This window comes from Protopterus annectens, chromosome 4.part1 (genome assembly GCF_019279795.1).
Source record: "Protopterus annectens isolate FY-2018-M chromosome 4.part1, PAN1.0, whole genome shotgun sequence".
In the NCBI taxonomy this organism is placed as follows: domain Eukaryota; kingdom Metazoa; phylum Chordata; order Ceratodontiformes; family Protopteridae; genus Protopterus; species Protopterus annectens.
The window spans coordinates 766,394,474-766,421,856 of record NC_056734.1 but is presented as its reverse complement, the minus strand read 5'-3'; the positions used below and the strand labels follow the sequence as shown (position 1 = coordinate 766,421,856).

General features: G+C 39.3%; 1 protein-coding gene across 1 annotated transcript in view; it reads left to right on the top strand.

Annotated features, from left to right (window-relative positions):
- MME (membrane metalloendopeptidase) overlaps window positions 1-27,383 on the top strand; it is a 1,194,620-nt gene that overhangs the window by 866,188 nt on the left and 301,049 nt on the right. The window contains exon 13 of the mRNA XM_044070514.1: window positions 13,015-13,113. Within this exon, the coding sequence (XP_043926449.1) occupies window positions 13,015-13,113 (99 nt within the window). The remainder of the gene's footprint in view (window positions 1-13,014; window positions 13,114-27,383) is intronic.

Sequence of the window (27,383 nt, the reverse complement as noted above, 5' to 3'; positions counted from 1 at the left end):
TAGTGATATAGTGGTTGATGCCTAGCTTAGTGAGTTTTTGTATGATTTCTGAGTGGGGAATGGTATCAAAGACCTTGGGCAGATCAAGGTAGGCTGTATGAACCACCTTGCCTTCATCCACAGCTCTGGTGAGTCAACCAAGTTGAGCAGGCATGATCTACTCTTCACAAAACCAAAGTGTGTAGGATCCAGAGTTTAGAGATTCCCTATATCCTTGTTTATTAGGTCCATGATGATGCGTTCCATAGCTTGGCATTTCAGACTCGTCAGGCTAATTGGGCGATAATTCCTGGGGTCTCTAGTCGCTAGGGATGACTGTAGCATTGCACCATTCGGTAGGGACAAAGCCCGAGGTGAGGCTGTGATTGAACAGGGCACACAGCTGAGGTGCCAGTTCACTCTGTAATTTATGTAGACCACAGCCAGGGATATTGTCAGGTCCCATAGAAGTCTTATTCTTGGCCTTGGAGAGTGCAGTTTTAACCTGTGCAGCATTAATACTGGGTGCCTGGCAGTCTATTGGTATTGTGATTGATCCTTTCGGGGGGGGGGGGTAAAGTTAGCACTGAATCTGTCGGCCAGTATATTGGCAATATCTGTTGGATCGGTATATGAGGTACCATTGTGCAGTAGCTCAGAGCAAATCTGGGTATTGCCATGGAGATTTTTTACACAAGTATAGGAGGCCTTATGGTTGTCTTTGCTATCAGATGCAACTCTGTTTTCACAGCTAGCTTTAGGGGATTTGATGAGGGATCTCAACCTTTTGTTGAGGCTGATAAGGGAGTTTTTCCAGTCTTGGGACTTCGCCTTATTCTGTATCAGTTTCCTCCTTCTGTTGTAGAGTTTGTTCATGGCAGGAGACCACCAGATTGGCTTCCCCTTTTTTTTGGAGGAGAGCATCTTAATTCTATTGGATATGATGAAATCCATGCATTTGTGTATGTGTTCGTACAGTGCATTTGTGTATGATTTGGTGGTCATGCAACTATTCTCCATTTGCATGGGTGCCATGAAGTTAGCCACATCTGTTTTTAGGAGCCCAAAGTTAGCTTTGGAGAAGTTTTTCATGATGGTTACCTTTGTGGAGGGGGTGGGAGGGATGTGGATTTCCATGGTGATTAGTTTGCGGTCGGATCTAACCAGGAAGGAGTTGACTATTGGTGTATAGCAACAGTCGCCCATATTAGTAATGACCCAGGTCAAGGATGTTGCTACCTCTAGTGGGGGTAAGAAAGAGCTGGTCCAGAGCATTGAAATTAATGAATTCCAGAAAGCATTGGGCAAGTGTATTGGTACATGAGTAGTTTTCCCAGTTAATGGAGGGGTAGTTGAAGTCGCCCAGTATGAGAGTGTTAATTTGGACCCTCATATTCTCCAGGGTGCTTAGGAATGTGGAGTGTGAATCGTGGGACATGGTTGGGGACCTATAGCAGGCTACAACCTGAATCGCTGTCTTACCCAGTGTTAGCTGCACCTGAAGTATCTCAGATGTGTTATGTTGGGCTACCATTCTGGAGGTGTGCACATACGTTATGAATATGGAAACACCACCGCCTTTGGAGCTTATGTCCAAGTTCTGGGGCAGAAAGGTGTGGAATGAGTTATAGCCTGGTAGTGCAGTGGTGCTTTCCGCTGCCTTGAACCAGGTTTCTGTTACAGCACAAATGTCAATGTTCCCCATTTTAAGGAGTAATTTGAGCAAATGCATTTTGAGATTTAGACTTCTAGCATTGAGCAGCATGACTCTCAGATTGCATTTGTTTGTAGCTGTTACAGTGGTAATTTGGTCTTTGGAACACTACCTGAAAAAGGCACTGTAGGGGTTGGCAAGAGCCTTGGCCAGTATCCGGAAGCCCAGGGGTGACAGATGCAGGCCATCTCTGGCAAAGCATCAAGGTCTGTCAGTCATGTCATCCCAACCTGACGGATACTGGATCCCCTTAGAATGACACCAAAAACTTAGCCAATTGTTGAAATCAGTCATTTTCTGCTTGTACTGTGGTATCATTCTGGGTGATGGTAGGATGCTGCTCAGGGCTAGAGTCATACCCGCCTGGGTTACATAATCCAAGAGTTCCTCCATGTCTTTTTTCATGTAGTCCAGGGAGGTTTGTCTCAGGTCATTCACACCCACATGTACAATGACAGAGTCATAATTATACCTGTTGTTGAGGGACCTGAGTGCATGCGTTATATGGCAGATCCTGGCACCTGACAGGCAGCTGACTGTTACTTTCTCCTTATTCAACCTAGTGAGTGGGACATCAGTGCGCCTCACTATTGAGTCACCTATGACTAGTGTGTTGGGCATGCTGTTTTGCCTTAGGGGCTTTGGTTGAGTGGCACACTATTTAGGTGAGTTCTGTGTCTCGTCATTAGTGTTGTGTTGTGGTGGGCAGGTGTGTTTCTGCCTTGGAGGTCTCTGCTGTTTGTGTAGATTTTTATTGAGAGCCTCCGCGAAGGTGGGTGTGTGGTTTGTGTTTTTATGTGACGGCAGTGCTGGGGTGTGTTCTGGAGGGCTCTGTGTTCCATGTGGTGTGTTGCAAGTGTTGACCTTCTCTTGACCAGCTATTCCAGTCTTGGCTGGAGAGTACCTGGCTTCCAGTTTGGATATATAAGTGCATCTCTTACAAGTCTGAGTGCTGGGAGGTAAGAGGAGAAGGTTGTCAGTGTACATGAGGCAGTTGCTACATTCTCAGGATGCCCAAGTTCACCAGGTTAATAGTAGAAAGCACAGAGAACTGACCTTTAGACATGCCTGGAGGGGTGGGCATTAATAAATACTGGAGCTGTTTCCTTGTAGAACGTTTAGTGCTGGTAGCACTTTTGTGTGCTACAATAATTGCTACAAGAAGTCTGGTAAAGTGCTAAACTAATAAGCTAGTAAAAGTGCAGGAGAGGAGAGAAGGGAAAAATTGAAGAGCAGACTTTGGCACCACTTAGAAGCTTACAAACAGTCCAGGATACAGCAAATCTGTGTCTGGACTAGACTAGATACAAGAAAGGCAGGGAACAAGCACAAACATGGGCTTTTAAACCAGAAAGTTGAAAGAGATGGAAAAACTGCCCAAACAGCCAATACCTACAATTTCTGGGCCAGAAACCACTCATCTTGTGGTAGATAAGCTACCTAGTGCTTACCACTCTCAATGATACGCTAGAAGGCTTCCCTCCAACACAGAAGGACTTGGGGGGGCACAGAAGCTTACCAACAGTTCTGGATACAGCAAATCTGTATCTGGACTAGACTAGTTACAGGAAAGGAAGGAAATGCGGGCTTTTAAACCAGAAAGTTGAAAGAGGTGGAAAAACTGCCCAAATAGCCAATAAACTACAATTTCTGGGCCACCTGGTATACCTGCACATCACATGCCTTGTTTCTTACTGCTTTTCCATGCATTTACATTTGTCCTATGACTTTAAGTTGCCTTTCTTTTCATGACTCCCAGTGCCTGCTTTTCTCATCCTGATTCTGCCTTGTACTGTAAAATTCCTAAATTCCTTTCCACTCTTTATTTGTTTAACTTATATTAACCTATTTTTCTAGTTTCATTAATGTCCCTGCTTTATTTACCAGTTGCCCCTCTTAAAATTATCCATCTTTACAATTGGCTTAATTTCTTGCTATAGCCAGTTTTTTAACCTAACCTGGTAATATTAATAATATTTTATTAATATTATTATTATTCCCTCTTTCTACTTTCATATTTCTAAAAACAAATAAACAAAACCTCTTGCTTCTCAGATTTTTACACCAGTCTATCCGTACATTTCTCCAAAACATTTTTGTCCGTTTGCAGTCTGAAAACATCTGGCTCATGCCTACTTTCTTTTCCCACAACTCTAGGAATTGCCACAATCTTGACAAACTTTGAAAATGTTATTGCACCACCATCATTTGCTGGTCCTAAATCCTAAGCAGCCAATATATTTCTCTATATTTATCCCATCCTTTTTTAATAGTTCTTCACTCCGTCTGTACCCTTTTCCATTTCCTGTCCTCAAACATGTTGCTTCTCTTGTCTTACTTTATATTGGCTTTTTATTGACGAGACTTGTGCTTCCATCATTAACAGCCATTTGTTATTTTATTAAAGTCCAGTCTTCCTTCTTCCTCCCTTCACAACCTTCATTCCCCATACCACCACTGTGGTCCTACTTTTATATTCTGACTATTCCTTACTGTTCATCCCAAGTTATTCTCTTGTCTTAGAATGCTTCATCCTCATTTATCCCAACAGGATCAGCCTGACTGCCCTCATCACCATCTTCATTCACTTTCCTGACCAGTCTTATTTCCTATCAGTTCAGCTTATCAATTTGCTCTGAGGTTGCTTCCTCTATCTTTCCATTTCATTCCTTCTCATCTTTTCTGTTTATTTGCCTGTTCCATATATCCATGTCTCTCATTATTATCTTTTGCTTCTGAGCTAGTACAATGTCCATCTTTTGTCAGAATTAAATGACAGTAAATATTGTTAGAAGCTAGACAGACTGCACTAACTTCTTTTCCCAGCCCTCCTTGTCCTTGTTTCCTCCATTCTAGAATGTCTTCCACTGTTCTGTTGTGGTCACTCTAGCATGAGTCCTGGACCATGACATTTCTATGCTGTGCAAAGCTAAATGTGTCGTGTACTATGATATCAGAGAAGGGTATATAATGGTTGTTTTTTTTTTTCACATTTAAAAGCTATCCTTTGGGAAGTTGTCTACCCCCAGGGTTAAATGCTGGGGCATCTCATGTTTGGCATCTACTTCTTTGAAGTAAAAGCCATTGCTGAAGGGCTCTGGCTGACTACATTTGCAGATAAGTGCAGGCTGGGAACAGTCACTGAATCCCAAACTGTCCCAAACATATAATTGGTGCCAGAATCATAGACTGTAACTGACAAAAAATGCATTAGAGCATCTGTTGGAGAGTTGTTGACCGCAGAAAACTACCACATGGACAGTACACCCCTAACAGTTGACCACATTGTTCGGGATGTAGAAACTTGTGTGGACAATGAACTAACATTCCACCAACATGTGTCCACTGTTGTAAGAAAGTCATTCTATACTGTACAGCTTATAAACCGAGTATTTCATCCAGATCTAGAGATGTCATTGTCCCCCTTTAGACCACTCATTGACTGTTTCCTTTGGCATGTATTTGTGTAGAAACATGCAACAACTGAAATTCCCACAGATATACCTGACCAAAGAGGATGCAAGGCCTAAACAACATGTTCTACATGGACTGACTCAAAGCCCTGTCTCTATACTTTCTATTCCACAGACCACTAAGATATGACCTGTGTCTGAAATACAAGGAAACCTCTGACCCAATACTGATGGGCCTGCTAAACATCAGCAAATCAAAAGGCATTAGAAATGCTCAGTCCAGGGATCTAAACCTCTTCTGCAACATCAAGGGAATAGTTTGGAGGGACAGGTATATCTCACAGAGGATGCAAATATTCTGAAACAGACACCACATGTACATAATAAAAGCTCATTCCTGTTCATATTCAAGTACAACTTGACTCTATGGATGGATAATAGAAAATTTATCCCAACCCCCCCCGTACTACTAATGGACAGAGGCAACTCCTAAATGTACTTTGCCCCATGCATGAGTCCCCTCAAATTATCTATGGTACGATTCTAGTTATTGTTACTAGGGGTAACATATTATTGGTCATATGATGGGTAAGGCCAGTCTAACATCAAATGGGATAGTTTAATTTAAGCACTAAAATGGAATTTGCCTAGGCTTAAAATAGATAGCAAGGGCAGCTAGCCTTGTGCTTACCTATAAACCTACGAAAACACAAGGGCCACAAAACTACCATGGAAACATAAGGCTAGGCTTCCTTAAATTCTTGCAGGTCAATAGTCTAGTAAGTATATGAAGAGCAAAGGAAGCTGTGGGAAGGCTAATGAATTTACAATAGAGGAAACATAAAAAGTTTACTGCAGCCTGGAAGTAATATCCAAGTATTGAAATCCCGTGTTAAAAATGAAAATGAAACTGAGGAACGAGGGAGAGAGAGAATATTTATGGAATGAAATGCAGTCTTATCCGTAATGGATATATGATGTATCCCGCCTTGAAGGATTTGAACAAACATAAATATATGGCTTTAAAATAAAGTTAATGTAGAGGTTATCTTAAGAAACTAAATGTTTCAGTGAATAAATCAGAAATAAAGAAGTTGCTTTCTTATTAGTTTTGTTTTAATTGCATTTTAATGTAAACTTTGAAGATCTAATATATAGTAATGATTTTAGTTGGTCTGATAATTTGGATCACTTTCCACATGTCATTTTTAACTATAACATATCAGATCTTAAAGAGAGGTCAAGTAAGATTAAGTCATTACTTTTATAATGTCTACTATGGTACCATATCAAACATTCTTGCCATTAAGTAAAAAATAAATTCTTTGCTCATTAAATTTGAGATTTTCAAATATTTAATTGTAGTGTGTACATGACAGTTTTACAAATCAGATTTAATATTTAATTTCTGTTCAAATGTTGTAGGCAGTGATTGTCATCACTGTAGTATATAATGATATGATTAATGTCAGGTATGATTAATGAAAATGCCAACATTTAAATTATTAGTAATGGTAGATGATCCTAAATGAATTCTGAAGCAATATAGACTCATTATCAGGTCCTGCAAATGCAATTTATCAGTATCAAACTTGTTATAATGCCTGGCTATTTTAAGGGTCAAGGTGAAGGATTTAGCAGCACTGGCACCGAGACATATTTTTTTTTACTACACTGATGTAACTGAGACCATAACCTCTGCAATATAGGATCATTATGTTTAAACAGGGCCAGTACCTCAGTGATGAGAAATATTTCTTCTTTTGTAGTCAGTGGAAGAAGTCACCCTGGGTTAATTAATTGAAGCATTATACTAATGATTCTACTGCCTGGGCAAACAGAGAAATATGGAAACCATGATTAGTACTCTTGGATCATTTAAATATTTTGTAACATAAACGGGGCACATTTAACTTACATATATGATTTATTATAAATAAGTGATATTGTCTCATATATCAGGGATAGGTTATTATGTTTAGTAAGGCAAGCATGCAATCCTGAGTTATATTATCAAATGTCTGCTGAATATGAAAGGTTATAAAACTTGAAGCTTTCTTAGAACATATGACCAAATTGTTTATATTCTGTTATCTTATGTTATCCTGGACTTGGCATCCGGGAATAAATCCATTTTGATTGTACTGCATCATTTCTAAAAGCCATGATTTTATCAATTTGCTTATCAGAGTTTGAATAAGCTTAGTCATTTAGATTTCTGACTTTATGTAAGGACACCAGTTATGATATTATGGTTCCTGTAGTTCTGAAGAGAACTGCTTTGAAAAACTGTATTTAATGTGTTTTGAAACACTGCATTCATTTGGAGGATGTGGCATAAATGCATTATGATTCTTTCCTTTATTGCTCTCTTAATCTGTGATTTCAGCAAGGAATTTCATTGTATGGTATATCTGAATAAAAAATACCAAACCAGAACCCTGAACCTGAAAAAGAAAAATGCTCTGCTATCATTTAATAGGTCCCCGTGTACTGTTAGTGTAAGAATTTATTTGACACTCGTTGTTTCATTGAACTGTTCCATATTGAAAGAGAGGCACTAAAAACTAAAGAAAATCTAAATCACCTAATTATAAAAAAGTAAAAAAATAATTTCATATTGACGTGTAGTAAGAGCTGCTCGTGTGTATCCCCTGGCATGTAAAAGCTTAGACAGTATATCATTTTCAGCAGGAAGTGTGTGTTTTCACTATGTCAGCAGAGATTGCAAGGACTCATTGTCTGAGTTAGTCTGTGCTTGAAATGATCTACATTCTCTGGTGCCTGTGTTTTCCTTTCCATCTGGAATACTGTTCTTGTTCCTGCTGAATTTTATTTTATTTTGCTGTTAAAACTGAAATCAAACTGCATAGCTAAATGTTACTGTAACATTACATTGTGACAATTTATGTAACAATTCTAGCAGCAGGCTTTCTTTATAACTGTATACTTACCAGTTCTATGTTCCCTTGAAAGATTTTCCAATTATGAATTGCATATTATATGTGTGTGCATAATAAAAAAAAATATATATATATATATATATATATAGTGTGTGTATGTGTGTGTGTGTATATATATATATATATATATATATATATATATAGTGTGTGTATGTATATATATATATTTATTATACAGTATATATATATATATTATACAGTGCATATATATATATTATACAGTATATATATAAATATATATACGTGTGTTACGTGTGTGTAAACTGTGTGCTGTATATATATAATATATATATATATATATATCTATCTATATATATATATATATATATATATATATACATACACGTGTGTTGCGTGTGTGTATAAATTGTGTGCTGTATATATGTGTGTTGTGTGTATATATATCTATATCTATACATATATATATATATATATAATATGGGTCTACTTCAGTTGGTCAAAATTGCAGTACTTCAAAACCCACTTGTTCAAGTACTGAAATTTCAAAAACCGAATACGGAGATCACAATACAGCACAGAAAGGGAATATTCCCCTTTCCTCGCTGTAGTGCAATCTTGGAGTTGGTATATTTAAGTAGGGAAGGTGTGGTGGATTTAGAAGTGCTAGCCCACCTGCAAAAGATGTTTTTTTTTTTTTTTTTTTTGTCAGCCGATCCGGTGACTAGACTTCAGCGAAAGTGCACTTTTGTTGAAATGCACTTTCGCTGAAGTGAGCATCTACTTTTCTTTATCGAAGTAATGAAGTTTCGACAAAAAAGGTAGATCCATATATATATATATATATATATATATATATATATATATATATACACCACGCCCCACAACGTCCAACACCAACCAGCATACAAACACCCAAAATTAGTGTAAAACATGTTCATCAAAAAGAACTCCATTCAGGAACAAGGCTGTTAGCTGCCATAAGTTTAATGTTGGCTCACAATGAAACAATAAAAAGTACACGATACACAAACCTAGGTTTCGCCCCCTGGCATCATCAGTGTATATTGCAAATAGGGAACAGTGGCATATTTATACCCCTTTCAATCAGCATTATTTTAGAGACACCGTTTTCCTTAACAAAAACAGTTGAGATATTTTTAAACACAAAAATCACCAAACCACCAAACCACATACTACACTAAAAACTGTAGGTACCATAATGCATACAACTGCCTAGATCCATTGTTAATTCAACTAGCTCACAGACATGCACGTTATGCCATTTATAACCTTACCAATGGTCATTTAGACCTGGTTTAAATAAAGCTCCTAAATACACAATCCATTTCCTTTTTTCTTCTGTTAGTATCCTATGTTTACTGATCAACGTTAAATTGTCCCCTACTACCTGATCGATACCCAGAAAAATAAAGTGTGCTCCTACATGCATTTGAGTGTGTTTGTACAGGGCTCCGTACTCTTTTACAATTGATATCGCTTGTATGTAATGTAATTCTCTGTCGAAAAGATAAAGAGGTCTGCCCCACATAAAAAGCCCCACATTGGCACACCGCCATATAAACCACCCATTCGCTACTGCATGTGATCAAGTTTCTAATATCATATACCTTGGGTGTATTTATAGACGTAAATGACTTGGTTTTAGAGACAACCTTACAATGAACACAATGTCCACAATATGTGTTGCCCATTATTTTACTGGCTTGGTTGTCTCTAACTTTTTTGTGACTCTTCTTAAAATTAGCTAAACTTTCACCTATGGTCTTCCCTGTCCTATAGCCAAAGGAACACCGTGAGTCTATTAATGTATCCAGAAACCTATCGGTCTTCAATATGTGCCAATGTGATTGTATTATGTCTTTTATTTTGAAGCTATTACTTCCAAACTTAATCTTGAACCTGATGACTTGGTTCCCTTCAACCTGTGTCCTTTCGACCCCCATTAATAATTGTTCTGTAGTACTGGAGTCCACCATACTTAGGGTTCTATCAGCTTTTCTAGCTCTATAGCCCCTTGCCAAAAATCTAGACCTCATCTGTTCGGCCTGTTCCTGAAAATCATCGGATTGACTGCATATACGCTTAAGTCTTTTGAATTGGGCTTGGGGAGTATTATTGATAATGTGTTGTGGATGGTTGCTATTTGCCCTCAACAATGAGTTCTTGGTAAATGGCTTCCTATATAGGCTAGTGTGTACCATGCCATCATTAGCCTTGGTAACCATAATATCTAGAAATTTAATTATTTTACCTTCCAATTTACCATTAAAGAAAATACCATATTGATTTTGATTCAGAAAATTGCCTGTCACCACCTGTCCACAGTACCCTGCCATATTACCCAGCAGTCATCGAAATACCTTCTCCACATCAGTAATTCTGATGTAAATTCCTTCTGTTGATAAATCATTTGTAGCTCCATAAACCGGTCCGCATATATGGGAGCAAAAGTTGCTCCTATGGCTGTACCCTTAAGCTGCAGGTACCATTCCGACCCATATCTAAAGAAATTATGTTCTAACACCAAACCCAAAAGTTTTAATAAAAATTCTTGTTCTTCATTTGGGTAATAATCCGAAACATGAAACCAGTATTGTATGGTCGCTATTCCTCCATGATGAGGAATACTCGTGTATAAAGCCTGTACATCTAATGTGCCCATATAAGCATGGCTAGGAATATAAAGATCATCCATTAGCTGTAAAAACTGGTTCGTATCCTTAATCCTACCGACACATAAGTTGTTAATGGTTTCAGTTTTAACTCCAGATACACTGATGGAGGTTCTATCAGGGACCCTCTACCAGCTACGATGGGTCTTCCTGGTATGGGGGAAATAGACTTATGGATCTTAGGAACTAAGTAAAAATGTTGTGGAGAAGGATCATCTACTGTCAATTGTTGTTGTAGTTCTTTCATAATAATACCCACCTCTCTAGCTCTTTCCAAAAATTGGTCAATTTCTATTTTAAATCCCACTATCGGATCTATAAGAAGTTGGCAGTAAGATGTTACATCAGTCAAATGTCGTTGAATTTCTGTTTCATATGCCTCTTTGCCCCAAACCACTATGGCGCCACCTTTGTCTGCCATAGTGATAACCAAACGATCATTATTACTCAAATTTTGCAAAACTGTTTTTCTTCCCTGGTCATATCATCCTTAAAATGCCTGTACACCTTACCCTGATTCAGTTGTAAATCTTGTAACACTTGTTCCTCAGATATTTTTACTGCTCCATGGTATGGGGGCTGAAACTCAGATTTCCTAAATATAAATATATCCTGTGTATCTCTGAACTAAGGTCTATGAGAATAATAGAATTCTAAATTCAACCTGCGACAAAATACCTTTACATCTTTCACCACTTCAAAACGGGACACACAACTATTAGGCACAAAGCCGAGGCCTTTATTTAACACATGTTATTCCAAATCTGAAAATGCATGGTCAGTCATTTACGAACAAATTGTTATCAATATTCTGGGTATCAATTGTATTATCTATTCGTTGTTGACCATTTTGCTGAACATTTCTTCCATTTCTTGAACCAGCATGTTTCCTGCCAGGATTGAACGTGTGTTAACACTTGTTTGAATTTTTGTACTGTAGGCTTTTTGCCTTCTCTATGTGCCTTTTGGCATTATTTAGTATTAAAGTACATCTTTTTTAAGGGGCACCATTGTCTGCTGGTCAGTATTTAGATCCTGCAACAACCACTCTAAAACCAAAATACAAATGCAAAAATTACCTTAACTGTCCCAATTCCTAGCTCATTAATCACAAACTAAGACTTCATCCCATAAAAACAATAATCTTGCTATTTGGCACAACACAAAAACTTAAAATCACCAAAGTTTTTCAAAATCGCTGCCCATTGTGGCTCACCAATAGAAACAACCATCTGCTTCAAACACCTCAGTCTGTCATGAGTCCAGTCACTAACACTCCATATACATACTGAGAAATCAAGGGCAAAAGTTAACTGATTTTTCTTCTAAGCCAGAAAAATCTCATTCTATGTCTCCAACATGGCTAAGGCAGGTTTTGGCAAAGGAGTCCTTTTGGCCCAACTCAGATATGAGCTACCTATAATAGCCACAGCCTGTAATTAAAAAAAAAAAAAAAAACCTCCTCCTCCTCCCCACTACAGACTATAAAAAGCTTTATCATTAACTCACCCTCTAAGGACCACCACTGTCTCTCCGTAAATCTCCCTAAAGAAAGCCAAATGGTTCCCAGTGTTGCACAGAGTAGGCCAGCTATCAGTCATTCTCATTTTTAAAATTCTCTAACCTAATTCATTCTCATCACTAGCTTCCAGACTTTATACCAAACAAAGACACTGCAAACTCATATGCCTCTTCAAACACCGCCACCTCACTCCAACTATCACAAACCAGGTTACACTATACCAACTAATCTTTGCTTCTAAACTTGGGAGTTACTCGGTCCACTCCCAAAGCTACTACAGTTCCCTTTCCCCCATATTCAGAGTTGAACTTAGTAAAAGTTCCTCCACAGCAAATCAAACTGTACTTGCCACACAGTAGACCACATCAACTCAGGGCCTCAATCTCTAGCCTTCCTCTCTCTCAATTACTAACACCACCTAATCCCCCTGCACTCCCCTGACTCTCATTACACCATATTTTTCCACCATGATGTAAACCTGAAGTATAATAATGTAAAATGTACATTACTCTTATTTTTGCTAGCCTTGTTAATTGCCACTGTTCTTTTCTGTTTTATGTACAACTTACTGCCTCTCAGTTACACATTTATTTTCTTGGTGAATTATTTCATCTGAGTAATACCTGCACATGGTCAATGCTGATTAATATACCATGCCAGCAAATGAATATAAAATAAAATGGATTATATTTACATGAAAGTAATGTTGCAGGTATCATTCTGTGATATGATTACCTTTCTTTTTAACTCCTGTCTCTTGTTTTTGCAGGTTGAAAGCATGATCCAGGAAATTCGTAATGTGTTTATTGAAACGTTGAAAGAACTGCATTGGATGGACCCAGAAACAAGAAACAAGGCTGCAATGAAGGTTATTATGCATATATATTATTTAATCCAGAAAGATATCAAGCATATAGAACAAATTTACTTCAGCAACGTTCTTAAATACATGCAGAGTTTTCTGAAATGTACATAATTTTTCAAAGTATAATATTCTGGTGATTCAACAAATGCTTTTTCAGTTTGTCAGATGGTAGTCTGATGTCTTTTGTGAGTGAGTTCTGGCAAGTGTGTGCAGTTATTAAAAATTGCACTTCGAGTGGTTGTAAGTTTAAATGGGGGTCTTACTAATTGTAGACTGTCACTTGATCTGTGTGAGTAGGTAAGTTCTCTGATGTGTCACAGAATTTTTAACGGTGGGCAGTAACTTCATAAAAGCAGGCTGTTTTTAACACAAGAGAAGTCCAAACCTGCAGGCCTCATCCTAGTCCCACACTTGAGTCAATAACTTCAGGCCTCTCCATTGCCCAGGTTTCAACTACACGACTGCAAAACTCTCAAAGGTCCATATCACAGTTCAAACATATAAGCACAGGTTCCTGTTGCCCTGTCATTTTTTAATACTTCCAAGCTGAAGTATCTGTGTGTGTGAATTGCTTTCATTCACTTGCCTCCATCCCAGGCTGCAGTGCTTTGGTGTGCATGTATTTCAGTTTTACAAGCTTTGATTTTGCAGCCTGCTCTCTACATCAGCAGGCTGTATGTAGTATTTAGGATTGCAGATTGTTTATTCCTGTGGATTTTGCTCATGCAGGCTGACCTATAACAGCACGCTACAGCTTATTATGCAAGTTCTGTCCTATTGCTGGTTATGTTTATATACATTGCACTGACTTATCTCTAAATGGTCTATAACCTTCCTCTTTGTCTTCATCCCAATCTAGATGCATTTAGGGCTTTCCAAAAGAATACATAAGTTTCTGCTGGGTTCATTCTCTTCAGTACATTGATCCAATGTTAACTAACTCCATCTTTTTTCCTAAGTTAAGTATAGACATCTGTAGATTTACTTTCTTAGTGATTTGCCTTTCCACATCAGTGCAGTGGGTTTATCAAAAAACATTCTTTTTTTTCTTTCTTTTTCGTAACTGCTTTTCTCTTTTCTGTTTCTGGACTAATGTTTTTTGGTGTCTAGGTTTTAGTTATTCTTACCAAGTGAAGGTTCTAGTCCCCTTATGAGTTTTACTATTTTTGTTATTGAATCAAACTCCTAATCCTACATATAAGCACCACTGTTAAAAGGTGTATGTCTTAATTTATTAAACTGCATCCCCTTCTCCTTAAGTACCTTTAAATGCATTATGTTGCTTGTTTTTTTTTTTCTTCATCAGTACTAGTGGGTATAGCAGAGCATTATGATTGGATCTCTAATCATAACCATGTTACGTGTTCAAGACATGGACGCCAGTCACGAGAACACATAACTGGTTATATTTGGTGAAATGTGATCATAAATCTTTGTAGTGCATGGAGTTTTATCTATTCCATGTACTACCAGTTACAAAAAGGGGGGGGGGTGCAGAGTGTTTTATAGGCTTTTACTGCCAGTATAGCACTTAGCAAATCCTGCCACATAGCACGTGTTTATACAATTAAAGGAAGTCAGGGGCAATTTTTAAATACTGCTCTAATTTAAATAAGTGACTTACAGACTGTCCTCTGTAAAGTTTTGTGGACAAAAAATGTGAGACAAGAAATTTAGGATCAGTTGTGAGTGAAGGAACATCTCATGAGATCTGACTGTAGCAGTACCTATGATCAGGTCATACTCACTACGTGTCATATTACTGAACATTATATTTTACTATCTTTTTTCTGAACTTAACTTTTGTAGCAAGATTTATATAGCTTGCTGGTTAAATCATACCAGAAAAAGTAATTGATATTTGTCCTGAGCACATTAGTAGTCCATTTGGAAAAAAAGCTCTCCTTCATTTATACTGTGGGTTTTACAGACTACAAATCCTGAGTAGTTTAAAGCAGGTACCCATAGCATATCTTTCAGTTGCAGGATCACAGCAAGAGCAGTAAGCAGTGTAGCCGTTTACTGAGTTTCACATGGCAGGAACACGCAGTTGTTCTTTTTTTGAAAGGAAAAAAAATCTCAGCATTAAACAGGAACACACAGTTGCTATGGGAGTGGTAAGCACTAGGTAGCCTATCCTACACAGGAAGAGTGAGTTTTGACCCAGAAATTGTAGTTTATTTCGGCAGCTTTCCATCTCTTTCAACTTGCTGGCTTAAAAGCCTACGTTTGTACTCGTTCCCCGCCTTTCCTGTAACTAGTCTAGTCCAGGTACAAATTTGCTGTATTCCAGGAGTCTTTGTAAGCTTCTGAGCCTCCCAAGCCTTTCTGTGTTGGAGGGAAGCCTTCTAGCTTATCAGTGGGAGTGGTAAGCATTAGGTAGCGTATCTACCACAAGAGGAGTGGTGCTTGGCCCAGAAATTGTAGTTTATTAACCATTTGGGCAGTTTGTCCATCTCTTTCAACTTTCTGGTTTAAAATACCACATCTGCGCATATTTCCCATCTTTCCTGTAACTAACCTGCTGGTAGCAGTAGAAAGCCTTAAACTGATAACAAGCATTCTAGCTTAGGAGAGAGACTTTGGAGTGATTAAGAATCAGTTTTCTGTACTTTCTTGCTGTACTTAACTGTTTTCCGCCTAAAAGCAGACTTTCCAGCATTTATTGTGATTTAAAAGCTTGTTTTTTTCACATATTGAACTTATTTGACTGCATGCACTTTTAAAAAGTTTTTTGTTTAAATAATTTGTATAACTGTTGTAGGCTGCACACTAAAGTGCGATAGCCTTTTCTGATCGTTTGTAGTAGTTTAAAGCTGTTTTAAGTGTATTTTTTACTGCTTTTGCCTTATCTTTAAAAAAAAAAAAAAAAAAAAAAATCCTGGTTTCCTGCCTTTCTAAGTTAGTATAGTCCAGTTTTCAGGCTAGAGCTGAATTCAGGGCTGTGATACTAGTTTATGAGTTTGCCCATACCTTACTTGGATAGAAGGAAGTTTTTCTGCTCACCTGTGAGAGAGGGGGGCTTTGAGCAACCTATCTGTCCCTGGAGGGACTGGTTCCAGCCCAGATGTTAGTAGTTTATTGGCCATTTTGGGCTAATTTCTATCTCTTTCATTTCCCTACTATAAAAACCAAATTTTCACAGTTTTGCGCACCGGGCAGTGCTGGTTAGCTACGGTTAACTCACTACATCCGAGTGACGCCTCCAGGTGCATCTGCAGTTACCCCCTACTGCTCCTCTAGGTGTCAAATATTACTTGTTCATACTTGCATTAATAATTCCAAAACCACACTACATACAAGGTATCAGAATATTTTATTTTGAAGCATACATGATGGCAAACACAACTGTACTGATATTTGACCTCTGCCAATGAGTATTTATTAGAATTGTAAGGTGATAACTTCATTTTTAAAGGCTTAGGCCACACCCACTAGGGGTTAAAGGTACACACTCAAAAGACTTGTACTGGAGGGAATTATTCCTGGCACCACTAAGTCTCCTCTTCAGTTTTTCCCTTGAAACTAGTCTAACTCTCAACCTAAGCACTCAAAAAGCATCTTACAGCCCAGCACTTTCTCAGACCTAATAGCAAGCACTAATATACCCTGACACTGATTGCCCAGCAGGGCAAGGCTCGTTATTCACCACTCACCAACCAAGCGAGTAAGCAGCTCACCCTATTATTCAGGCATGACCAAAGGGCAACTTCAGGTGCACTCTCCAGTCCAGCTGGTGAATCTGGGTAACCAGAGGCAATGTTACAACTGCCTCATGTACACAGACAACCCTCTCCTCCTACCACAAAACATTAACATATGCGAGAGATGCAATTATACAGCCAAACTGGAAGCTAAGCTGTCTCCACCCAAGACTGGAACAGACAGTCAAGAGGAGAAGGTTAACACTTGCACCAAAACTCCAGCCGCACACAGACCTACTAAAACAGCACTGGCAAAAAATACACATAAATGCACACAATCATACTTGGAGGCTCTAAATAAAAACCTGCAAAAGCATCAGAGACCTCCAAAGCAGACACCCAAACAAATTGCACTTCCCGTCACAAACCAGACAACACATAAAACACAAAATCGGTGTGCCGCCCAATCACAGCCCTTAAGGCAAACTAACATACCTAACACACTAGTAATAGGTGACTCTATAGTCAGGCACACTGACGTCCCACTCACTAGGCTGGGCAAGCAGAAGGTTACTGTTGGCTACCTGTCGGGAGCCAGAATCTGCCACATAACACAAGCACTCAGGTCACTCCAGAACAAGTACAAATATGACTCTGTCATTGATCATGTTGGTGTGAATGACCTGAGACGTACCTCCCTGGACTACATGAAAAGAGACATGGAAGAGCGCTCTGATCATGGAGCCCAGGCTGGTATGACCCTGAATAGAATCCTGCCCTCACCAAGAATGATACCTCAGTATAAAGAAAAAATGACCAATTTCAACAATTGGCTAAGCTTCATGTGTCATTCAAAGGGGATCCAGTGTCTGTCAGCCTGTGACGACATGCTCCACAAGCCGCATTGCTTCGCAAGAGATGGCTTGCACCTGTCACCCTTAGGCTTTCAAATACTGGCCAAGGCTCTTGCTGCCCCCATAGTACCTTTTTTTGGCAAGGCTCAAAAGTCAAACCCACCTCTGTAAACAGCACAATTAACAAAAAACTGAGGGTTATGCTAATCAACGCCAGGAGTTTAAATCTCAAAATGCACATGCTCAAAGCACTCCTCAGTATAGAGAACTTTGACATCTGTGCAGTAACTGAAACCTGGTTCAAGGCTCCAGAGAGCACCCCAGCACTACAGGGGTACAACTCCTAACACACGTTTCGGCCACAGAACATGGACCGAAACACAAAAGGAGGGGGTGTATCCATATTCATCAAGGATACCTACTCACCTCCAGGTTAGTGGCGCAGGCTGATACCTCTGAGATCATCCATGTGCAACTAACATCGGGCAAATTTGCAATGCAAATTGTGGCCTGCTACAGATCACCCTCCATGACCCAGGACCACCACTCCACCTTTCTGGAGACAGTGGAAAACATGAAGGTCCTACCAAACACCCTGATATTGGGCGATTTCAATTACCCTACCATTTACTGGGAAAACTATTCGAGTACAAAGTCCCAGGCCCAGCGCTTCCTGGAATTCATTAACTCAAACGCCCTGGATCAGTTGGTAAACTCCCCTACCAGAGGTGAAAACATATTTGACCTGGTCATCACCAACATGGACGACAGGTGTTCCACACTGGAGGTCAACCCGTCACTGGTTAGATCAGACCATAAACGAATCACTCTGGATGTCCACACCCCACCACCACCCCCAACTAAGGAAACCACAGTAAAAAACTTTTCTAAAGCAAACTTCACCTTACTTAAGACAGAGGTGGTAAGTTTCACAGCCCCCACGCTAAAGGATAATGCTGTCCAAGATGCAGAAACCTTTACAAATGCACTCTTGAGTACCTACAAGGATGCATGGATCGTGCCATCCCTAGCAAAACCAAGACTCACTCCTCCAAGAGAAGGAAACCAGTTTGGTGGACCCCTGCAATAAACATGCTATACAATAGAAGGAGGAAACTAGTTCAGAAAAAATCAAATCCCATGAAGGAAAGACATCCCTGATCAGTATCAGTAAGAAACTAAGGTCCCTCATGAAATCATCCAAGGCTAACTTCGAAAGAAAAACAGCCAAGGATTCAAAAGATAACCACAAAGCCTTCTTTAGCTATGTTAAGAATCTAAGTGGCAACTCGCAGAAATGCACTGAACCTACTGATATTGCCAACATCCTGGCAGATAGATTCAGTGAAAACTTCACCCCCCTCTCATCTCCAAAAGGGCCCACAACAATACCAGAAAAGTGTAGTGTCCCAAAAATCACAGATGCACAGGTGAAAACAGCCCTTTCAAAAGCCAGAAACACAGTGTCAATGGGACCAGATAGTGTCCCAGGCTGCGTCTTGCACAAACTACAGAACGAACTAACCCCCCACCTAAACACACTGTTCAACCTCAGCCTCTCCACAGGCTACGTGCCCATAGAATGGCGCACAGCAACGGTTATTCCTCTCCACAAAGGAGGGGCCACAACTGACCCTGGTAACTATTGCCCCATAAGCCTGACTAGCCTGGTCTGCAAGGCTATAGAACTCATCATCATGGAACTCATTAACAAAGACATTGGGAACCTCCAAACATTTGACCTGACCCAGTTCGGCTTTGTTAAGGGCAGATCATGCCTACTAAACCTGGTTGACTTCTTCAGGATAGTCACCAAGGCCATAGACGAGGGAAAGGTGGTTCACACAGCCTACTGTGACCTCGCCAAGGCTTTTGACACCATTCCCCACTCTGGTATTACAGAAGAACTCACCAGCCTGAACATAAATCCCAATGTCACGAGATGGGTTGCCAACTGGCTTACAGACAGAACTCACACGGTAAGAACAGCAGGCTCCAGGTCCGACTCTAAACCAGTCACAGTTGGTGTCCCATAAGCCTCGATCCTGGGACCCCTACTGTTCGGCATATACTTCTCAGAAGTACAGGCAAACACAGGAGGGCTATGGCTAACCAGGTTCACCAATGACTGCAAACTGGGAGTCATAATTGACTCTTCGGCTGACACAGACATCCTCCAAAAGGGCCTTACTGAGATGGACACCTAGTGTCAAAGTCATGGCCTCAAGCTAAATGCCAAAAAATGCATAGTCATCCCATTTGGGAAAAACAAAACACCCACAAATTACCACATAGGTGGCAGCCCCCTTAATACAGAAGAGGTAATAAGAGATCTGGGGACCCAGGTAGATAGTAATCTCTCCTTTGACAATCATATTTCCAAAGTAGTTAGGAAATCCTTCTATGTGGCCCATCTACTTACTAACTGGTTCACATCTAGAAAAAAGAGGTTATAGTGCCCCTCTACTCGTCACTCATTATACCCATCATAGAGTACAATGCCCCATTTGGGATGTACCTCACAAGACACTTCCAACAGCTGGAAAGACCACAAAAGTACCTCACCAAGAGGATTACTGGTCTCAAACATATGTTCTATGCAGCCTGACTGAAAAAACTCTGGCTGTACTCAGTGGCATATCGCTTACTCAGAGGTGATCTCTGCCTGACTTACAAAGGCCATGTCCAACTCAGAATTGATGGACATGCTCCACCTAAAGAAATCCAAGTCACTGCAAGCCACGTGCTCTAGTGAGCTAAACCTCGCCACAACAATAAATAGAACATGCTGGAGGGATAGATTCCTGTCACAGAGACTCCCCATGCTTTGGAACAAAATTCCAAATTACATCAGGCAGAGCCCCTCACTAACACTCTTCAAGAGAAACCTTGAGAAGTGGATGGGTAACAGAAAATACACCCCTGGGATCACTTCATTGTTTTTGCTTGACAGAGGATCAGTTAATCAATCAATGGAGCGGCGAAAGCCGACACACTGTGGCTAGGCTTATAAATGCCCTCGGGCAGATAGCCTAGTAAATACCTATGAAGCGAAACTTCTCAACAATACATGTGCACTCTGTCAATGAACAGTGGAAAACTTAATCACTTGGGTAATGGCAGGTTGTGCCTCAGGACTTCAGGCATAGGTTCATAGGATGATACTAGGCTATTGGCCCGGAGACCTTTATAAGCCTAGCCAAGAATTTCACTCATTTTATAAAACCTCAACTCCCATTAATGACTTATAGACAAAACAGGATACAAAATATTGTACCAAAACAATATCAGGTTCCAACAGAAATTGAAACCATCTTCTGAAACATACACCTGAATGTTCAACAGCTTTCTCTTACATACTGTTAATAAAATATCAAGACTAGGTAATGAAAGGTTAGATTATGAACCATGGTTTACCTGCAGAGACTAAACGGGTCTAACTACATATTCATGGAATAAAAATATGCTAAAATGTTTTAAGTTTATTTCTAGACAAAGGGCACCATTGCACACAACAAAAACACACGGTAGATAAGTAGTTTTGTAAGCTATAGCTGAAAATATTTTACTTTCTCAGAGTGAATTCACAACACAGTAAGGTTAGGACTATGAATCTGGCAATGCTGTCTAGTAACAGGCATGCATTCACCTTGAAGGAAATCCTTGTCTAGGCATAGACTGTTAGATAAAATGAGTCTGCCACCAACTGACTTTTTTCTTCCAAAAAGGCTTGTGCTGACATGCAGAAGATTGCACAAAAAGTTTTAATGAGAATATGCAGTAGCCTGTGGTAGTTTTGTATTTTGTCTAGGATTTTTGTCATGGGATTTTAGATAAAGATTCCCTCTGTATTCTCTCAAAATGTGTGTGTGTGTGTGTGTATGTGCATCTGTCAGTAGCATAGCTAGGGCAGGGCGAGAGTGCAACTGCCACGGGCACTGAGATTTCAGGGGTGCAATCAGCAGATCCTATTCCTTTAATGCAGTACCAGCTTTTAAAAGCTGGTATTGCATTTGCAGTCAAACCTGAGCAGTGTAGTGCTTGGTGTGTTGTCTAAACATAAAACAAAGTATTTTTGTACTAAAACCCAAGCACGGTAGCACCGTGCAAACCAGGATATAAACTATAGCAATGGTTTGCTACATTTGTTGAAAGGAGTTTGCTACAATTTAAAAGAAGTTTTTTTTTTTACTCTTCCAGTGTAGTGATCAACTTATTACAGTGACATTTTTTTTTTTTTGTTGTTGAACCAGTTAAGCTTCTGATGTGTCTGTGTGTAGGAAACACGTTCAGGGTGCGTCAATCAATGCTGAATGCACAATATTATGACTGTACATATTGATCTACTTGTAAAACATTTTTGTGTGAAATATTGTGATTCTAATGAAGTCCAATGTGTTCAGTGGAGAAAATGTGCTAAAGCAACTTGGTGTGGTTTACATGGATTTTGTTGAAAAGTGAATTTTCTAGAAGATAAGTATATAAATGTTTGGCACTTTAAATATGCTATTACATATCTATTACATATGTTTGTATGTGCTTTGTACCTGTAACTGCTAATTTGCAATAAGTGTCATTGAAACATGTCATGTTATAAACTACTAGCATCATTGCATACCTACTCAAATGAATACATTCTTGTAAATGTAATGTACATGTCTATTTGTTGATCTTTTATAAACCTTCTGCAGGATAATGTGCATGCATTTTCATTTGTTGATCATCTTTAAACATTACAGGATATTGTGTATGTCCTTTTGCTGATCATCTTTAAACATTCTACGTACCTCTCAACCTGTTAGAGCTAGAAATCTGGACAAAGCCATCAATAATGGGGGGCAAAAGCCCAAAAATAGGGCCACTTTTGAAATATTGTTCTTACAAACTTAGAAAATTGATAGAATAATAGGTTTTGCATTAGCATGAATTTTCTGAAGGGTATGAAGTCTGAAACTCAAAAGTATGTCATTATTTTCTGTCTTCACCCCTCAAAGATTTGTCAGTGATTTGCCACAAAACCCCAATTTTTATGAGAAATGGGCCAAAAATATGAGGCAAAAATCTGGACATTCTGCATAAATCTGTGCAGTTGAAAGGTGTGTCTAGAAGATGTTGTGTATATCCATTTGTTGATCTTTTGTAAACCTTCTACAGGAGTTGCTCTTACAGAGACCAGGTTATGGCTAAAAGGGTCAATCTGTCCAGCCTACTCACACATTTAATACATTAAAAAATTCAAATAAAATAAATGCAAAATAGCTAACAGTTAAGCAAGCCAGTGTCTTTTTTGGCTGTTCCTGTTAGGGGTCGCCACAGCGGATCATTTGTTTCCATTTCTTCCTGTTCTCTGCATCTTGCTCTGTCATTGGTATTAGGCCTTCCCCTTTTCCTCTTCCCTGGCAGTTCCATCCTTAGCATCCTTCACCCAATATACCCAGCATCAGACCTCTCAACCGTGCCGAATTACTTGGTTTTTACCGAGTTTTGTGGTTCAAATGAAGGGGTGCCACGATTCCTGAGTGGCACCCCTTCATTTCCGATTTTTTCTCTTTGTTTTTAAGTTTTCGCGGCTGGAGCTGATGTCATCACGTACACAATGACGTCAGCTCCCTCAGGGATTTCCAGCTTGTGCGATTACATCAGCTCTGTCTACCAGCCTGTCGGAATTGAGCTCAAGGAGCTCATGCATTTCCGGCTGGCCAGGCTCATATGGGAGCGGGAGATTTACTGGCTGTTGCAGGGATTATCGGCTGCTTCGAATGCGGCGCAGAATGAAGTACTTTGGCTGTGCTCAAATGCGACTGGCTCCTATTTTTGGGACGACTGGCTGGATTTGGCTGCTCAATTACGAGCGTGAACGGAATGAAGTACAGGGCTAGTTCTGTCGGTGGGGAATGAAGTAAGGAAACTGTGTGTGTGTCTTTGTGTGTCTGTGTCTTTGTGTGTCTGTGTCTTTGTGTGTCTGTGTCTTTGTGTGTCTGTGTGTCTGTGTGTGTGACTTGATGGATGCATTATGGATGAATCACCCTGAACTGGGAATTAGTTTTGATTACTAGCTATCCAGTTTATGTAGCATATATATTCTAATATGAGGTTTCTAGAAACCCTGAAGTCTTAATTCCAGCATTTATTAGCAACATAAAGAATATCTTAAAGCATGACCCTGTGATATGGTGCCCCCCATGTAACTTGAGAGATTTTAATGAAGATCTAGTAACAGTCTCTATGTACAGATTAATTGCATATTACTTAATCTATTCCTTCTCAAATAGGCATTTAAAGAGTGACAACATTACAGCTTTCTTCTCTATTATTTATTACTTTCTTCCTGAATGTCTACAACTAAAATTCAGAAATAGTACTTATGAGTTCAAAGACTCCCTCTGAATGCAGCATCAGTTGGTTTTCACCAAAATGGGTCAATGTTTATATATACAAACAGAATATTTAAATAAGTGGAATTCTCTTCAGGAAAATATTAAAAGAATTCACATTCAGTGGTAGGGGAGTGGATATTTAGAAAAACAGTTTTGATACTTATATGGATAAATCCAAGCATGAGTATGAAATAACTGAACTATATCTATACCTTCCGTTAGTTCTGTTGTGCATTCATTTATATGGCAGAATGAACTGCAGGATCATTTGTTTGAATGTTCAGTTTCTTAAACATTTATTTTGTTGGATGGGATGTGCGTGTTTGTGTTTTGTAAGAGTGCGTGCGTGTGTGTGTGTGTGTGTGTGTGTGTGTGTGAGAAAATGCCCCTGATTCAATACATCTGGTGGCTAGAGACACTGAGGCTCAAACCCTGTACTTTGAGTATAGGATAAAAAGAGCCTAAGATCCCTAGCCACCACCACTTGTGAGCTTTGCCCTGGTTTCTTTGTGCTAACAGTTGAGAGCTATAGTGAGAACTGAATTTGGATTTCCCCCAGTTTTTTTGTACTAAGAGTTGAGAGCTGTGGTGAGAAGTGAGAAATGAATTCAATAAATGATACCCAGTAAGTTTCAGTCTTCCTATTTTTCAGGAAGTTGTTGATTTAGCATAGTGGTATGTTACTCTGACTGTATTACATAGGGTCCAGGGTTCAATACTTACTAGTGAAATGCATGGTGGCAACATAACATTTTATTCTAGCAACTTTACAAAATTATACAAGCAATGTTTAAAATGTGTCCCTGGTTTTTGACCTTTTGCCCCCCCCCCCCAAAAAAAATGGAATTGAAAATAAGTGCGAGAAGCTGTGCAAGATACCTATGGCTTACCAAAGAAAAACGACTGGAGAACAGCAAACCAATCCAAACTTTGATGGTAGAACAAGTGACATACAAATAAAATTGTTAACCTAGGTTTCATCCCAACAATTTTAAGTGTGGGAGATGTACTTGTAAATATATTATGGAGACAGGGCAACATATTAGGGTTCATGACTGTTTTATTCCTATCCAAGGGCATTACAACTGCCACATTCAGAATGTGGTTTATTTAGCTAAATGTGAAGCATGTCCTGTGTTTTCTGTAGGGAAAAACTTCCAGGCATTTTAGGGAGTGAATGAATGAGCATATATTGGATATTAGACACCTTAGATCGACTAATGCCCTTGCTAGACATAATGGTGAATTTTCAGGGCACAATTTAAAATTTTGTGTTATTCAGCAGATTAAACAAGACATACAGGGAAAGATACTAGATGTGCATCTAGATACTTGTGAGCTGAAATGGCAGTTAAAGTTAGATGCCCAAAATTTTCCCGGCATAAATGATAGCATTAGCATTGCTCCTATATTAAAATTAAAACGTATATTAGGTAGGCAATAGTATAATTTATTTTATTAATATATTATTGCATTTTAAATGAATGAGTTTTATGAAAATTTTAAACTTTTATGTTTTATGTATACTTGTAGTTGTATGTATTAATTATTCAAATTAGTTATGTTGCTTTAAGGTTTTAAGTCCAAGTATTACATTGGTTAATTGGATGAGTATTTAAAGGAATGTTCAGGCAAGTATCATTGTTCTGATGAAGTCCTTAAGGTTAGGACAAAACCTAGGTTAACAATTTTATTTGTATGTCACTTGTTCTACCATTAAAGTTTGGATTGGTTTGCTGTTCTCCAGTCGTTGTTCTTTGGTACGATTGTGTTTGGTTCCCAGATTGTTTTATGCCTGTCATTCTATTTATAGTGAGGGTGTGGAAGTAGACTTTTATGATGGAAATGCTCTGAACTGGGTAGTTTTGTCATTATTGGTTCATGCATTTTGTTTTATTGCCTACAGTCTAATGGAAAATGTTCAATCAATTTAAAATGCGCTCTGTCTAACAAGTCTGCTGTATTATACAATGAAAATAATTTAAAATCAGTAAGGTGTATCAAAGAAAAGAACGCATGTATGTTTCCTGCTTTGTGTGCAAGGGGCCAATTATTTGAAAACAGCCCAAAGATAATCTTTATCCACCACTGGCCAGATGCATTTTCTTTGGATGTGGTGTGGGTTTCAATGCTATTTCAATGAATGTGAGTTTCAAGGGCAGACCAGTTTTAATGCCAAGTCTATTTTCATTGTGAGACAGTATTGCTTTTACCAGATGTCTATTAGTGTTTGTGCATTGTTGTGCTGTAAAAATAAAATCCAAATAATCATTTTAGAAGTAAAGCAGTATGCACACATTAGTGTTTATGGTAAATGGGGCGAAATACCCAGGTAATGGGACATTGGAATGCCTGCAGGGAGGACCCTGGTGCCATATTTTGGTTGCCTGTTCTTCAGTTATGTTTGAAAGTTGGTATCCCACAATTCCATTGAAGTGGGTGGGGTTACGTAATTATGTATGCAAATTAGATGTTAAACAGAGTACAGATTTGTACCTATTTTTCATGGGCCTTGTCCAGATTTATGATGTTTCCAAGTTGAGAGGTATGCCCAGCATCCCTCTTCAGCACATGTCCAAACCAACACAATCTCGCCTCTGGCTTTGTCTGCAAACCATCCAACCTGAGCTGACCCCTGTAATATACTGATTCCTAATCTTGTCCATCCTCATCACACCCAATGCAAATCTTAACATCTTTAACTCTGCCACCTCCAGCTCTGACTCTTGTCTTTTTAAAAGTGCCACTGTCTCCAACCCTTATAACATAGCTGGTCTCACTACCCTCTTGTAGACCTTTCCTTTCACTCTTACTGGTACTCGTCTGTCACAAATCACTCCTGACACTCTTCTCCACCCATGCCACCCTGTCTGTACTCTCTTCTTCACCTCTCTTCCACACTCACCATTACTCTGAACTGTTGATTCCAAGTATTTGAACTCATCCACCTTCGCCACCTCTACTCCCTGCATCCACACCATTCCTCTATCCTCTTTCTCATTCCCACATATATATTCTGTCTTAATCCTGCTGACCTTCATTCCTTTACTCTCTAGGACATATCTCCACCTCTCCAGGGTCTCCTCAACTTGTTGCCTACACTCCCTACAGATCATAATGTCATCCTTATACATCATAGTCCACTGGGGACTCCTGTCTGATCTTGTCTGTCAACCTGTCCATCACCATTGCAAAAAAGAAAGGGCTCATAGCTGATCTTTGATGTAATCCCACCTCCACCTTGAATGCATCTGTCACTCGTACCACATACTTCACCACTGTCACACTGCCCTCATACATATCCTGTACCACTCTTACATACTTCTCTGCCACTCCTGACTTACTCATACATTCATACAACTCCTCTCTATGCACCCTGTCATATGCTTTCTCAAAGT